This window comes from Rhinolophus hipposideros (assembly GCF_964194185.1).
Source record: "Rhinolophus hipposideros genome assembly, chromosome: 2".
Lineage (NCBI taxonomy): Eukaryota > Metazoa > Chordata > Mammalia > Chiroptera > Rhinolophidae > Rhinolophus > Rhinolophus hipposideros.
Window position 1 is genome coordinate 62,348,903 of NC_138048.1, and position 15,433 is coordinate 62,364,335.

Genomic DNA, 15,433 nt, shown 5'->3' on the forward strand with positions numbered 1-15,433 from the left:
CCTTCCGTGTATACTTAAAGGATCTTCTCCCTAGCAGGTTTTTATTCTTCTGATCTATAAGTAGATGACCTTTTTTCATTGTGAAAATAATTGGATCAGATGCATTTTAAAGTCCAGGATCTGAAAGCCAGAGGAATCCTTTCTGTTTGCAACTATTTCTCATTTCAACTCCTTTCACTTGCTAGATCTGTCGTGTCCAAAATTCATCTTTTCTAACATCTTTAATCTAGAGTTAGGAATCCTTACTCATGGTGAAGACTCCCTTAGTGTCCTCCTGCGCATCTCCTTGACTTTATGTCCCTCACCAAATGTTATGCTCTTCACCTTGTCCTGTTGCGATGCGATAGTAACAGCTAACATATACTGAATATGTGCTGTGTGTGTAAATTGAGGACGAATGTCATACTCTCAGAATCCTGTGAGGTATTCCGTTTTGCTGAAAGCAAACTGCTTAAAGAAGGGCACTTGTCCAAGGTCACAGGCATGTAGAGCTGGACTTTCAGACTGAGCGCCAGACTGAGGCGGTTGCTGCTGCGGCAAAGAAGAGGATACCTCAGAAATGGGTCATTTGGAAGTGTGTTCCTAACTGTAACTTAGCCAAATAACGAATTACATTTGAACTTACATGTATAATCGGAATGGTGTACCTGTAATTCTAAAGTATTTGACTCTGCTTGAAATGAGTAGGTTAAAAAGATTGGGGGAGAGCACTTTATTCATGGCGAGTTCCTGACAAGCGAGTCATTTCTTGTAAGAGTTTTACAATCGCATTTGAAGCTTAAGGTGATCCTTCTTCTCTTATTCTAAGTTCACAGAATTTGACTCTAAACTCAGAAGAATTCTGTTACATGCCTATTAATTGGCATGTTTTTTAAATGTCTTTTTTCTTTCTGTAAATTTACTGATTGTATTTTTCAAAAATTTATAAGACCTAGCCGGACCATCAACTCTAATGTGTCTTTTGGAGCAAAAATAATATAAGACCCGGTCTTATATAAGTCCCAGTCTTATGTTATAGTGAAATAAGACCGGGTCTTATATTAATTTTTGCTCCAAGAGACGCATTAGAGCTGATGGTCCAGCTAGGTCTTGTTTTCGGAGAAACACGGTATTTTTAAAGCTGGGGCAGAATTTGGATAAGCAAATGACCTTCTGTGTAGCCAGGTGGAAGAGGATGAGAAGCATTTAAACTGGCCATCGTTAGTAAACTACTTACTTCTGACTTTTCTTATTGGGCTTAGAATCTCTGATCTGCAGGTGATTCCTTGATCGGCCGCTCAGAAGCTGTTAGCACCTCGGGGAGAGTACCTTCTTTCAGACTTGGTTTCCTCATGTCTGTAAAAGGAAAAGTAAGGCTTAATTGCAGGGCTGTGGTCAGTCCAAAGTAGTGTGTGTGCAGTACTTAACATTTTTTCTGAGCAGTCACACATGCTCCCTTCCTACTTCAACCTTTTACATACTCCATATATTAAAGGTAATTCATAGACCTACATCCAGTAAATTAATCAGCTGTTTTAATAAGGCAGATAGTAAATGACAGTGACATTTACGTTTTTAAATGTCAACCTGATATCTTCATGGTACTGATTTCCATTTGAATGTCATACTGTTTGAATGTCAGACCTGCTTTGTTTTTTTCCACAGATGGTATATTACTTATGGTCATGAACTCATCTGGAAGAACAGGGAGCCTCTAGTGAAAATTTGGCATGAAATGAGGACTAACAGCCCCAAAAAAGGAGGTGGCTCTAAGTAAACTTGGGGTTGGACGATACTGGTGCCTCTGGTCCATGGTGCCTACAAGCCCCCGAACATGTCGCCCTGGGGTGAGCACAGCTTTACTCCTGCCCGGAAGACGCCCGGCACGCAGCCTGCTCAGTGTTTTAAACTGTCCTCCGTCCATGTCTTACTAGAAAGTGAATTATGACAACGTTGTGAAATAAAAGTTTATATCTCTAGTTTGTAAACAGGGTGTGTGTCTCCTCTGCAGAGCACGGACGCTGCCCTGGCACCTAATTACATGTGACAGTTTGGGCTGTGAACTTGGCAGAGTGCGCAGGGAAAAAGACTTGATTGAAACTTGGAGGCACTGGGCTTTGTACATTGGGCCTTTGGCATCTTTGCTAAGAATTTACTCTTACCTACCTACTGCTTTCCTGGGTTGACAAACAGGTAAAAGTTAGAGTATCCTTTCTCTGGCATGGTCTGAAACAACAAGTGCAGAATTTTCTAGATTCCTTAAAGAAAGGTAATTTTTCTGGTAGTGAGTGACATTTACAAAAGGCTACCTTGAGTTTTTTGCTTTCTAGGTTACTGACATTCTAGGTCAAAATTGTAGCTTAAGACTTAGAAGGATATATCTTAGATAAATTCAGACTTGAATCAGCTTAATTGCATCTTACGTTTGAAGCTGTACATTCTTTGAATTGGAGCGTCTTACTAAAATAGCAGACACTGGTCATCATAACAGCTTCACTGTCGTGCAGCTAACTTGCCCTCATGATAAAGAATTATTTCTAGGAAATGCAGTTCGAGAATTTAAAGGTTTTTTCTTGAGCAGATTTACAGGAGAGTTTTCAGCCTTTTGGTGGTCTCAAAAGGTTATACCAAATCTTGCACCTTGTCCTGGAGAGGAGTAAAGGCTGGGCCCGCCAGGTGCTGGGCATGGAGCGTCGGGCTTTATGAAAAGCAGCGCGAGACGCTCCCACCTCATTGCTGAAAGCTGAGTGGCAGCCTATACCCAGCACATAGGAATTGTTCAGGATTTGGCATTTCTCCAAATCTTTTCCCCACCATGCAGATTCGTCTCTGTGAAGTACCAGTTATTCTTACTAGGCAGAGGATTCTATTCTAAACCAATGTCACTTCCAGGAGAGAGATTTTTTTTTTAACCCAGCCCTCATTTTGGCAGTAAGGAACCAGGACAGTTGTGTGTAGGGCCTGCTTAAGGTCACACTGCTGTGCTCTGACACATCTGAGTACACAATGCAAACAACACTGACATACAGATGGGGCAAGACGTGTTATTCAGAGATGGGAGGGGAGGTGGAGAGGACATGGACATTCCATACGGAGTGCAAAATGCAATTCACATCTTGCCGGGGGCAGACCAAGAAAACAGTCTGTGAAGACGTGTCTCTTCTTCCTGCTTTGTGATGGTTAGAGAAGGAGCATTTAGAAGGTCAAGTCCCTAAAGCACTTCTCTGTCCATCTTTGTTGCTGGAGCCTTTGACCAGGCAAGGTCCCACCTTCCTCAGGGGAGGCCTTGGAGGTCAGTGCCCCGCTCTGGAAGCACAGGCCTTACTGTCCACAGCTTTGGCAATTGTCCCTGCTCTCCTGTTTGGCGACTGGGGTATTTTACTTTCTCATCTTGGCTTCTGTGCTAACACTTGATCGCCCCAAGGCTGTGCTCTTGGCTCATGTGCCTCTCAGGCACAGCTCCTCTGGCCTCGTAAGTGTGGTGTCCCCGAGAATGCACCCTTAGCTGCTGTCTTATCTCACTCTGCTTCCTGTTGCTTCCGTTACCTTCATGAGGATGTATTCTGAGCTCGGAACTCCCCGAAAATCTCTGTAGGCCAACTCAGTACACATGTATACGGCGTGCCAGGTATGATTCCAGGTGCTGGGACCCCATTGTGCAGGCACCTCAAATATCACTCAGCTCAAGGATATGGCCGATTGGAAGCCAGAAACCTTGGAGCTATTCCAGATTTCCTCGGTCTCACCTCTTATTTCTAGAATCCACCCCCTCCTCTCCACTCCCAGGGCCGGTGCCTTAGTTCAGTCCCTTGTCTCTAACCTGGACTGTTGGGACTGGTCTCTAAAATGTCCTTGTACTTCTCCATATGGCCACAGTGCTAAAAACACGTTAGTCATTCCCTGTTGCCACCTATAAAAAATTAAACTTACTGGGGCTACCAAGACTTTCTCCGCCATCTGGCCTCTGCTGCCTCTGATTAAACCTTTACCTGCCCCCCCCCCATTCAGATGGACCCAACGACCGTCCCTTGGAGCGAGGGACGAGTCCAGCCCCACCCCCCTCTTTCTGCTGTTCCTGACTTGATGCATTTCTATTACATTTGTTTTCGTGTCTGTTGCCCACTATACTGTAAACCTCCGGAAGGCACCCAGCGTTGTTCAGGCACATGGTGCTGTTTGATGAAAGAAGAAAACGTGAAGAGCTGCTTTTTTTTTTCCCCTGCAGAAGGGAGTACTTTAGTCACCCAGTCTCCCGGTGGCTAACGCGGGGCCCTGGCACACAGAGGTCACACAGGCAGCTTGACCGAGGGACAGTGGGTGTGCAGCTCAGTGTCTTCACGGTATGCTCCCTTCCTGCTGCTGCCTCTTGGGTTATGGCCTGGCCAGGGCAGTGGTGGTGTCAGGTGGCTGTGACTTCAAGCTAAGACAGGCAGTGGTTTGGGCGAGGAACCCGGCTTGTGACTGGTCAGGGCTGTACTGCAGTCCTCTCGGAGGTTCAGGCTGGGTTCTGTGCGAGTATGTGCTTGAAATGGAGCTCTGGGCAATGAATGGTTCTGGAATCATGGTCATGTAATTGGTCTGCAGTGCCCACTGAAGGCGTGTCAAATATTCAGACAGCCTCTGAGTGTGGCCAGGGAATTCTGATACCCTCGTGCATTACACAGACTGACCTTGAGCCCGGAGGCTTCCCCCAATTTGACGCTACAATAAAACAAGAATGCAGGTCCAGGAGGAAGGGAACGTTTATAGCATAGTGGCCACAGATTTGTGGCAGCTTTATAAAGTTAAATGAAGCCTCCGTGGCCATGCTTTAAAATTAGGGATTTTAGAACCCCGGGAAAGGTCAGTTAAGGACTAATGCTCATTCTCAGCGAAAACTGGATTGGTTGTCACAAATTTAGCATCGTAAAGGCAAATGGTGACTCACAGGCTGATCCAAACACGTGTTCTCTGGGAAGCATGGCCCCGTCTTCCCTGTGACCCCCCTCACTGCTGCACCCACGAGTGTGCCCACGAGTTCCCCGGCGCGGCCTGGCACAAATTTGGCAGCGGCGGGCGGTCCCTAAGATAAACAGGCGCGCGGAGGCGGACTGCGCCCGCGGGCGCCGTCACCCTCTGTGCCTCGGCCTCCGCGAGGCCAGGTCCAATTTATAAGATAACATTTAGGGAATTTTTGATTACATTCTGAAACGTAGACACTCGTCAATGCCTCCAGGCGGTTTCGTTCCCCCACATCCGCGCTTCTGCCCCGCGGTCGCTCGTTCTTCCCCGGGGGCGCCCATCCCGCCGCGCACGCCGGCCCGCGGCCTCGCAGGGCTGTCGCCGAGACCCGCCCGCTCCCGGTGGCCACTCCCGGCCGGGGGGCGGTGCTGCGGCGGCGCGGGGCGGGGCGGGGGCGGGGCGGGGCGGGGGGCGGGGGCGGGGGCGGGGCGCGGGGCGGGGCGGGGGCGGTGCTGCGGCGGGGCGGCGGGGCGGGGCGGCGGCGCGGGCGGTGCTGCGGCGGCGCGGGGCGGGGCGGGGGCGGGGCGGGGCGGGGGGCGGGGCGCGGGCGGTGCTGCGGCGGCGCGGGGCGGGGCGGGGGCGGGGCGGGGCGGCGGGGCGGGGGCGGGGGCGGGGCGCGGCGGAGGCGGGGCGCGGGGCGGGGCGGGGGCGGGAGCGGGGCAGCGGGCCGGGCGCCCGGAGCCGAGCGGCGGGCGCGGGTCGCCATGGCCTGGCCCTGCATCAGCCGCCTGTGCTGCCTGGCGCGGCGCTGGAACCAGCTGGATCGCTCCGACGTCGCGGTGCCACTGACCCTGCACAACTACTCGGACCTGCAGAGCGAGGAGCCGGGCCCGCGCGGCGCCGCCTCGGGCCGGGGCCCGTCCCCGTCGCCGTCCCCGTCCCCGGCAAGCGCCCGGGACCCGGGCTGGGAAGTGCCGCTCACTCAGTACCAGAGGGACTTCGGCGCGTGGCCGGCGCCCGCGGGGCCCAGAGACGCGCCGCAGGGGCGCCGGCCGGGGGGAGGCAGCCGCAGAGGCAAGTCCCCCGCACCCCCGCGTCGGGCGGTCTACGTGCTCCCCGTCGGCGACGCGGGCGCGGCGGCAGCAGCCACCACGTCGTACAGGTACGGGGGCGGGGGCGGGGAGCTCCGGGGACGGGGTGGCTGCGAGAGGGCCGTGAGAACCCATCCCACGCGACTTGCAGGCCGACAGGCGGCCTCGGGGTCATCCCGTGGGTCCCCGCGCTGCTCCCCGACCAGCCTCAGAGTGAAGAGCGGGCGCCTCCGCCGCCGGGGACCTCACCGCCTCCCGCACAGCCGCTCCCTTTCCCGCAGCCTCGTCGGGACGGCCTTGCCTTCGACAGTTCCAAGCTGCTTCCCTTTAACTCCCCGCAGGAGGGCCCGGCTCCGGGAGGGGCGCGCACCGCCGGCTGCCCGAGCGCCCTCTGGGGGCCGTGGGTGGGGAGGCTCCCCAGGGGGCTGGCCCCGCAGGGCCCCACTGAGCCACTGAGGGCCGCTCACGTGGCTTTCACGGGCAACGGGTCTGTGGGTCCTCCCACTGCCCCCACCCCCCAGCTCTGCCCCTGGACACCAGAGGGCTGCTGTTTCTGTACAAAACTCTTACACACTCACTATAGAAAAATTGCAAATTACAGAAATAACCCCACCCCAAACTGGCAGTTCTTTCTAACCCCTAACATGCGTTTGAGCGCATATTCATTTATAATTATTACACGGCTGCCTTCTTGCTGTAGACGTCATTCTTCTCACCTATGGTCGGTGTTTGTCCTAAGACGTTCTTCCACAACGTGACTTTTAATAGTAGTGCAGTATTTTTTCCTATGGGTATGCATTTATATCATCTCTCTCTCCAACTACTGTTAATCTACTTTCATGTCATTGAATATGTAGTGTTTCTAATCGGGGGCTATTAAAAACATTCTTCCTTTGATCCAGTTACTTCACTCCCAGGAATTTTCCCTACGTGGGGTGGGAGGTCAGGAGGCTAAGGTCCTTTGCAATATTGTACAGCAGAAGATGGAAACACCACTGTCCTGCTGAGGGAGGGGACTGGTTAATTATAGTTCCATCATAGGATAAGCTACTGGGAAGCCCCTAATGTACTGATAACAGGAGTTCTTTAATTAGGTCCATGTCAAACAAGCAAGATGCAATACGGAATGTCTGCTACTCTGCGTTTTCAAAAGGGGTATTTGATATACACATATCTACTTAAGTACAGGATCTCTCTGAATGTGTGAGAAAATGGTAACCTGTGGGGAGAGGGAGAAGGGTGAGAGGATGGATGCTGCCAGGGGTGGAAGGAGACTGAATGACTTTTCACTCTGTCTTTTTTGAACCATTGCTTTAAAAAATATATATGTACAGGTGTTACCTTTTTAAAAATAAACAATTTTTTAGAAAAAACTTCTGTGAGAAGCATCCTTATAGCTAAATCTTTGCTCATACCGTGTTTCCCCGAAAATAAGACCTAGCCGGACAATCGGCTCCAATGCACTCTTGAAGCAAAAATTAATATAAGACCCGGTATATTATATTATACCCGGTCTTATATTAATTTTTGCTTCAAGAGATGCGTTGGAGCCGATTGACCGGCTAGGTCTTATTTTCGGGGAAACACGGTATCGTAATTTCTTTAGTATAAATTCCTACCTGTGGAATTAAAGGACCAAAGAGGCATGAACTCTCCCCCTCAGTTTTATTATTTTTAAATCAACTGTATTGAGGTATAATTTTCATACAGTAAAATTTATCCACTGTAAGTATACAGCTGGATGATTTTTGTAAACCCTGAGCACCACCACCATTATCAAGACATGTAGAACATTCCATCTCCCCAGAGCCTCCTTCATGAGCATGATTGCAAAAACGTGTGTGGGAATGTCCAGGGCAGGGCAGGTGGTGGACGGTTGTGACTGCTGCGTGCTGGGGCCCTGAGCCAGCTGCAGGCGCCTGAATGTGAGGTCTGGAAGGCAGAGGTCCTGGGTGTGCAGCCCCTTTACGTGGCTGAGGTTTCGGGTGTCAGGAGCTGCATAGGGGTGGTGCTTGCAGGGAGCGCTTCAGCTCAGGGAAGGAAGCGCTTTCTAATAATCAGAACTGACTGACATGGAGCAGCTGCCTCACCGGGTGCTGAGCTCCTCCTCACTGGGAAGTTCAAGCAAGGGGTGGGTTTTTGAAGCTGCCCCTCCCCCGTGGTGAACAGATGGCGGGTTTGAACATCCTGCCGGCTCCTCCCTGCTCCAGTGACACTAAAGGTACTAGTTATTACTCGCTGCTTAGTACATACTGGGCACCAGGCTCAGGACTTCCCGTGGATTATCTCCCCAAGAGGATTTTTGCCAACAATCCTCTGGTGTTAGTTCAATTGTTGCCATCCCCCTTCTACAGATAGTGATGTTAGCGGCTGGCCCAAGGTCCAGCAGAGTAGGGAGTGGAACCCAAGTGTGTCTGGCCTCAGAGACCAAATTTATACCCCCCACAGGTTATCCCCTAAGATGCTGCCTCCTCTGAGCCACTTGGTCTCTTGAACTGTGTCTTGCACTGGTGACCCCACTTCCTGTGTATAAACCTGGTGGGTCACTTGGCCTCGCTGACCCTTTCCTCATCTGTGAAGCAGAAATAGTTAGAGCTTGGCTACCTGACCCCCAAAGCCCACACTCTGGCAGACACAGGACCACTGCTGAGCCTGGCTCCCCCAGCACCAGGCCAGCTCCCTCCCAACTCTGGGGCCTGGCATGATGTCATGCGGGCTTTCTGCTCCCGCTCCCCGCATAAGAACGCAGGACATGGTGAGGCCAAAAAGGAACACCCACGGAGCCATGGGTGGGGGGGTTCATACCACTATAGTCTCGCTGGCGGCTGGGTTGGAGACACAGGAAGCAGGAGCCACACGATCTGCAACCTGCCGCCACTTCTCTGCCAACCAACCCCTAGCTAGCCGCAATCTGCGCTTGCTAGCGTAGCCACAGCAGTTATATTAGTGGCTAATGGCTAACTGGTTACAGCTCATGGCCAACTACCCACAGCTGATGGCCATCTACTACCTGAGCCAGCACCTTTCCACGTGAGGTCGGGAGCCTGGAAACTGCTCTCTGGAGCTATTTCCCCACACCTGGTCATAGGGGAAGTGTGTGTGTAATGCGGGGTCTCTGGTCCCGCTCCCCACATAAGAACGCAGGACATGGTGAAGCCAAAAAGGAACACCCATGGAGCCATAGGTAGGGGAGTCATACCCCTATATTCTCGCTGGCAGCTGGGTTGGAGACACAGGAAGCAGGCTCCACACGATGCGCAATTCGCCGTCCACTTCTCTGCCAACCAACCAACCTACCCGCATAGACACGGCAGTTAATTAATGGCTAATGGCTACCTGGTTACAGCTGATGGCCAACTAGCTATAGCTGACGGCCATCTACTAACCCAGCCAGCACCTTTCCACGTTAGGCTGAGAGCCTGGAAACTGCTCTCTGGGACTCTGTCCCCACACATGAGCATTTCCAGACTGCCTTCCTTCTTTGTAAGATAACCTAAGCGAACGGTTCCCCAAAGATGTCAGAGTGCTCGTGGCCACTCTTCTCCACCCAGCAGGTCCTGCCTGGCCTGGCCCCCCGCCTCATGCTTGGCCACATGGGCACAGCAGATCCTGATGCCAGCCTGGCCCCCTCCTGCTGACCAGCTCCTCCCAGAGCCTCCCCTCAACAATGATCACCTTTGGCCCAGGTTCTAGCTCTGCCCACTTCTAGAAGAGTTCCTTCCTCAGTCGTCTCCCTCTTTCCTTCCTGGGTGACTCAGTTAAAGGGCCAACTGTTCAAGTACCGTAAGACTCGACTCCCACTTTTGCAAGTGCTTGTAACTTTGTACACCTGAAGCAGTCGCCCCACTTTTTACCAGAGGAGACTCAGGCTCTGAGAAATTACGGGATTTGTTTGAAGCCACGTTGGGCTGAGGACCCAGCCTCTGGCTCCTCAGGCGGCCTCCTACCCCTCAGTTGTGTCCATTGCAGCCCTCAGTGTCCAGCCGAGGCCCACGAGTGGACGATGGTAGAGCCTGCTTGGTGAGGGGGGGGCAGTGGACTTGGCTAGGCCTGTATTTTTATCATCTCCTTGGCCAGAGACATTAGTCTGCCTTCCTTTCTGCTGGAGTCACCAGGTCCTGCTGATTTTCTCTGGTCCCTTCTCCATCTTCACTGCAGCCCTCTCACCTGGGCTCTAGCACCAGGCCTGACCCAGGAGCAGCCACAGGCACTGCTCTAGCCCCTGGCTCTGGTAGTTTCCTGCTCTGGGACCCCTGCACCATCCTGGGGCACCAGGTTTGCGCTGCCAGGCCCAAGGCTCAGCTCAGTTTGGGGACAGAAGGGCACACCCAGGGGAGGGCCTGCTTCCTCAGGACAAACAGAGCAGCAGATGGCTTGGGCAGCTGGTCTTCGGAACTTTGCAGCTTCAGAAGCAGAAATGGTCTGACAGGGCCCTGGCCCAGCTCGCCTCCTGGCACCCTGGAGGACTGACCACGGACAGACAGCTGCTCCCTGCACATGCAGGCTGCCCAGTGGGGCCCAGCTGTGCTGATGCGGCCACGGAGAAAAGGCAGCTTTGTCGACCTCAGGGCCTGAAGCCTGGCCAGGGCTGTGGGTGGGATGAGACGGGTGGACCCAGCCATGTGGGTGCTGCCCCAGCCAGCCACACACCTTTCCACAGAACATGGCCCCAGCCAGGTGCTCCTACGGTCAGGGCAGTTTCCTGCGTTCTGTCAAGTAGGGGAGTTGATATAATTAAAATAGGTCTGTTTTTGTTCAGAGAAATTGAGGACTTATGTCTTCATCAAAAGAACGCTACTCTGACGACACAGAGCTAGGCTACGCCAGCCTTGTCACGTCCCTCCAGGGAGCCAGCTTTCCCTGGTGCAGACCACCGCCCCTCCCACACCCATGCGAGTGCCCATGGGCACAGAGCCATGCAGAGAAAGCCAGACCATCATGTAGTTTTTGGCGATGGTCACTATGATTTACTCTCTTGCAGGAGTTAAGACAAATTAAAAACTAAACAACACTGAGCTTTATTGTTCTTTCTCCACTGTAACCAGCTATGGAGGACCTGACTGTGCTAGACGCTGTCCAGGCCAACACCTCCCTTGGATGTAGGGTCACCAGTGACCTGGGCTGGAGGCAAATGACCTTCACTGGTTCTGGGCCTCTGGGGGCCATTGAAGTGGCCCCGAGACAATACAGGGAGCACTGGAGGGGAAGGCGGGGACTCGCGTTGTCTCCGAGGCCCTGCACACACCAGGTGCTTTGCAGGGTGGGACGGGTAAGATCCACGCTGTCAAGCTCCTTCCTAACTCCCTGCGCGGCCTGAGCCTGTTGCTCATCTACACCATGGGAGTGAGTTCCCGCTGCTACTTCCTTTGGGGGTCAGGGGAGCAGACTTCACGATGAGTGCTAACACGTGAGTGCTTTCCCCCAGAAGCGACTGTCCGGGGAGTGCACTTCCTCTGCTAGCTGTGTAAGGAGAGAAGGGAGTGTCTGGAGCTGACACAGGATTTCAGCAGCAGATGTGGCCAGGAGCATTTCAGGAAGCATGGGGCAAGGGCAGCAGTCCCTGTGGGGTCAGGGGAGGGGCTAGCTGGCCCTGCACAAGGTGGTGACCGTGCTCTGTGTTCCAGACAGGAATTCCAGCCCTGGACAGGAGTGAAGCCGTCGAGATCCACAAAGGCGAAACCTGCCACAGTCATCACAACCCACAGCTCCAGATGGGACGGGAGCCCTGGGGGCAGCTTCCAGGTCAGCCTGAAGCTTTTGCTACAGGGCAAGGGGCTGGCCTCCTAGCTGCAGGGGGTGTGGGAACAGGCCTTTTTTCAGGTTAGGGACTAGGAGTGAGATTTGGATGGTGTAAACTGGCATGATGGCCAGGGGCAGCGGTGTCTGAGGGCCCACTCGTCCCTCAACAAACAGAAAACCAAAGTACTTTGCCGTTGGCCAGGTGGGTGTCCCTCTAGTGTTGGCTTCCTGGGGAGCAGGACCTCTTTCTCTCCTAAATCCCAATCTTACCCTTGGCCACTGGGCATTAGTGACAGGCATTTGTGTGAGAGAGAAGCTGGAAGGGAGGTGGGGACTGTGCAGCTTCCTGATTCCACCCAAAGGAGGGTTCAGGGAGCAGCATGAAAGGTCCGTGTTCCACATGTGACCTACTAGTGCAGTGACCCCGCCCACTGCGGATGTCCCCCCCCAGACCCTTCAGGTTTGTAGTCAGCTCGTGGAAGACAAAGTGGTGGCTGGGAGGAGGGAGTTACTTCCCTGGAGCTGGGGGCAGTGGGAAAGTGGAGGAAAAGGCCCACTGAGATGTGGCCACGTTTCATTTTTCAGGTCTCTGAAGTGAGGAGGAAGTTCGCTCCTAACCCCTCAGCCATTTTTCAGGCATCAGCTCCCCGGATCCTCAACGTGTGACTGCCCGCCTAGAGCGCCACAGGGCGGGTCAGCAACACTGCTGCCAGCCAGGGCCCGGGGCTGAGAGCTCGGACGGGACGCCCCTGCCGCCAGACCGGAAGGGCCCTCGTTCTCACTGTCGGGCACCATCCTCTCCATGCGGCCTCCAGAGCTGCAGGCTGGGTGCCAAGCAGAGGCACACACGGCCACGGTGCACCCAGCTCCACTCTGCACTTCCCCCACCTCTTCCTCGAGAAGTGTGTGCAAGGCTTCTGATCGTTTTGTAACTGCCTCTTGGTCACTCTTCAGTTTTTAAATCAGAAGAACTCGAGGATCAATTCTATTGAGAACTGAATTGGTCCAGGGGGGCTGAGAAATAAGGACATAACAGGTCCTTAAAAGAACCAGTCATGTCTACTGGGTCGTTCTCCCAGGCTGCATGATAATTTTGTAACTCATGGTAACCCAAGTAATGTCCTTGGGATGTTCCTGCAAATGGCCCCCATGTTCAAGTTGTAGAAGAAATCTTAGGTTATCACCTGCATGTGACTCATGATCATGCTGAGTAACCTGGAAGAAGTTTCCAAAAGAAAGACTATCATAGGGTTCCAATTTCAGAGCCATAACTTCTTTATGGCCAAGACAACCCTTATGTTTTCACAAAACATTTGTTGGGAAGAGTGCTTTAAGCAGTGAATGAATGAATGAATGCCACTTACCTTGTGGTAAGTTCCTGAACCCCAGATTTTATTACTAATTCCAGTTTTTTCCATTAATATGTTGGCAACTAGAAAGGAACTGCCATCCGCACTGGCTAAGCATCGGGGTGCTTTAAAGAAGACAGCATTAGCCTCAACCCTGGAAGACCTTCAGACGTCCCCTCACCCCTGCCGGCTCTTACAGGGAGCTCACTGCCTGTGGAGGAGGCAGCTCATTTTGTCTTTGGACAGCACTCTCTGACTTTCTCTGTAAATTCTAGACAGTGCAGCCACGTGAACAAATCTGGTCCCCTCTCCTTCAAACGTGGAGTTCATGTCCCTTCTGAAAGGTTAGAAGCACAAGCTTAGGCCAGCTTTCTGTCAGGAAACTCAAGGATTTCCCTTTGGGTCTTTATCCTGCTCCAGCCCACGAGCGGCTCCAGTCTGGTGAGCACTTACTTGAGCTGTGGGTGGTGTTCTGGTCTCAGCAACACCTCAGAGTGGAGGTGGGGCTGTTTCCAGGTCACGCTGCCAAGGGGATTGTCCCCTCAGAGGTGCTAGCTCTGGCAGGCACAGCCCTTGCCCTCATTCCAGCAACGGAAATGCTCTGGATCATTTTAAAGGGAAAACCAAAACCATATGCTTACACAAAGGGTTCTATTATTTCAGACCCCGTTGGTTTGCGTGTTAGATGTTTCTGAGAGAAAAGAGACTTCCTGCTGGGCATTCTGTGGGAAATGAACAGATTAACCGTACAATCTCAGATTTTACTAAAATGCAAAAATGTACTGTTTCAATTTCTTGTTATTTCTTTAATTATAAACACGGCACCTTTGTCCTCCCATGACTTCCTTCATCCCCCCGCCTTGGTAATAAGGACTCCATAGACCATGGCTGCTGCTGCCGTCCCTGGAGGCCTGTCAATCCCGAGAACCCTCACTTGGGGCCGCAGTCCACACTGGTGTTATACAGTCTTTCACAAAACCCACCAACCTCCCCTCTTTCACATTTACCCCTTGCCCCTGGGAGCCGAGGGTAAAAGCACTGTCTTTGAAGCTAACCGTGGACACAGACCTTGACCTGTCCGCTCACTAGCTGTGAGCAGTTTAAACTTCTGTTCCGTCCTCTGGAAAGTCAGGCAACACCCCTACCTCGCTGAATTGGTGTTTACAGGGTGCTCAGTAGGGTCAACGGCCGACAAAGCACAACTGTGTAATTATTCTTTCCTGCCCAAGCACCCCTCCCCCCCTTTTCCCAGGGAGCTGGCTCTATTTGCATGCACAGCTTTGGTCCATCTGCTCCATCTGATGCCCGGACACAGGCCCTCACAGACCCTGCCTGTCACACTGTAGGGCTGGCAGGGTCCATCCCTCTCCCCCGAGACTACCTGGGTGGCTCATTCATTCCTCTCCATTGGGCCTGCTGTCCCTCATTGGGGACAGAGTTGGCACTGCAGCAGGCGGCACACCTCAGTGAGGCATGCCACATGCCCGAGGACCTTTGTGGAATGCCCCAGAACTGACAGCTTTTCACAACACCCAACCTTCCCCTTCCTTACTAGACTTCATTAATGATGAGGTGATTAGGGTTCTGAAGGAGAAACTTCCTCCCACTCACTCTAGGTTATGGTAAGACCTAACATCATGCTACTGCAGTGGCCTTAAGAAGCTACTGAGACAAGCCCCAGCCACGTGGGTCCAGCCCCCACGTACCACTTATGTAATATACAGACCAAACCAGGAAGAAATGCACTGGAATGTTGATGGTGATTCTCTTTAAGAAGGGGAATAATGGGTAATTTTTTAACTAATCAATTTTTACACCTTACTATATTTGCTAAAGTTTTTATATAAGAATTTTTGTATTAATTCTGTAAAGAGAAAAATTAAACAAAATAAAAAAACAGTTCAACTTGTTAGCTAATTTTAGCCGAAAGAGAGTTCAACATTAATGATTCCATCACGGAAGTCTGCACTGCCAGCAGCCCCCCTCCGAGGCCCACCCAGGAGGAAGCCCCCATGAGCCTCTCACTTGCAGACATTTAGAGCAAGGTCCCACCTCTCTATGGTCTGTGGTGCTTCAAACTCAGAAAAACCCATCATAAATATTATACTAATACTTCAATTCCTGTAATAACTCTCGGATTTAGGCCACACTCCAGAAAGCAGCTTTTGAGAAAACCCTGGCCCCTTCACACAGGCTCCTTCAGTCAGAAAGAGGCACTGCCGGTGACACTCATCTTTCACTGTCTGTTCTATGGCTCCTGCCGAAACCATGGCTGAGACAATTAACATTCAGGAAGGGAGCCTAAGCAATGCCCCTATTCTCCTTCCTCCAGAC

The 15,433-nt window shown here is 52.4% G+C and overlaps 2 protein-coding genes across 8 annotated transcripts in view; both read left to right on the forward strand.

The window, feature by feature from the left end:
* Positions 1 to 1,958, forward strand: part of PARL (presenilin associated rhomboid like) — a 30,904-nt gene extending 28,946 nt beyond the window's left edge. For all 6 annotated transcript variants that reach the window (XM_081062860.1, XM_081062861.1, XM_081062863.1 and 3 more), the window contains one exon: positions 1,645 to 1,958. In XM_081062860.1, the coding sequence (XP_080918986.1) occupies positions 1,645 to 1,756 (112 nt within the window). In that variant the 3' untranslated portion in view covers positions 1,757 to 1,958. The remainder of the gene's footprint in view (positions 1 to 1,644) is intronic.
* A 3,675-nt stretch (positions 1,959 to 5,633) lies between these two features.
* Positions 5,634 to 15,024, forward strand: MAP6D1 (MAP6 domain containing 1). 2 transcript variants are annotated; one of them, XM_081062841.1, is made up of 3 exons: positions 5,634 to 6,082; positions 11,636 to 11,753; positions 12,336 to 15,024. In XM_081062841.1, the coding sequence occupies exons 1-3, from the start codon at positions 5,685 to 5,687 to the stop codon at positions 12,414 to 12,416; spliced, it is 597 nt and encodes a 198-aa protein (XP_080918967.1). In that variant the 5' UTR covers positions 5,634 to 5,684; the 3' UTR covers positions 12,417 to 15,024. The 2 variants fall into 2 exon arrangements, with proteins under 2 accessions (XP_080918967.1, XP_080918966.1); XM_081062840.1 differs by lacking the exons at positions 11,636 to 11,753; positions 12,336 to 15,024 and adding an exon at positions 6,163 to 6,910.
* The last annotated feature ends 409 nt before the right edge of the window (positions 15,025 to 15,433 follow it).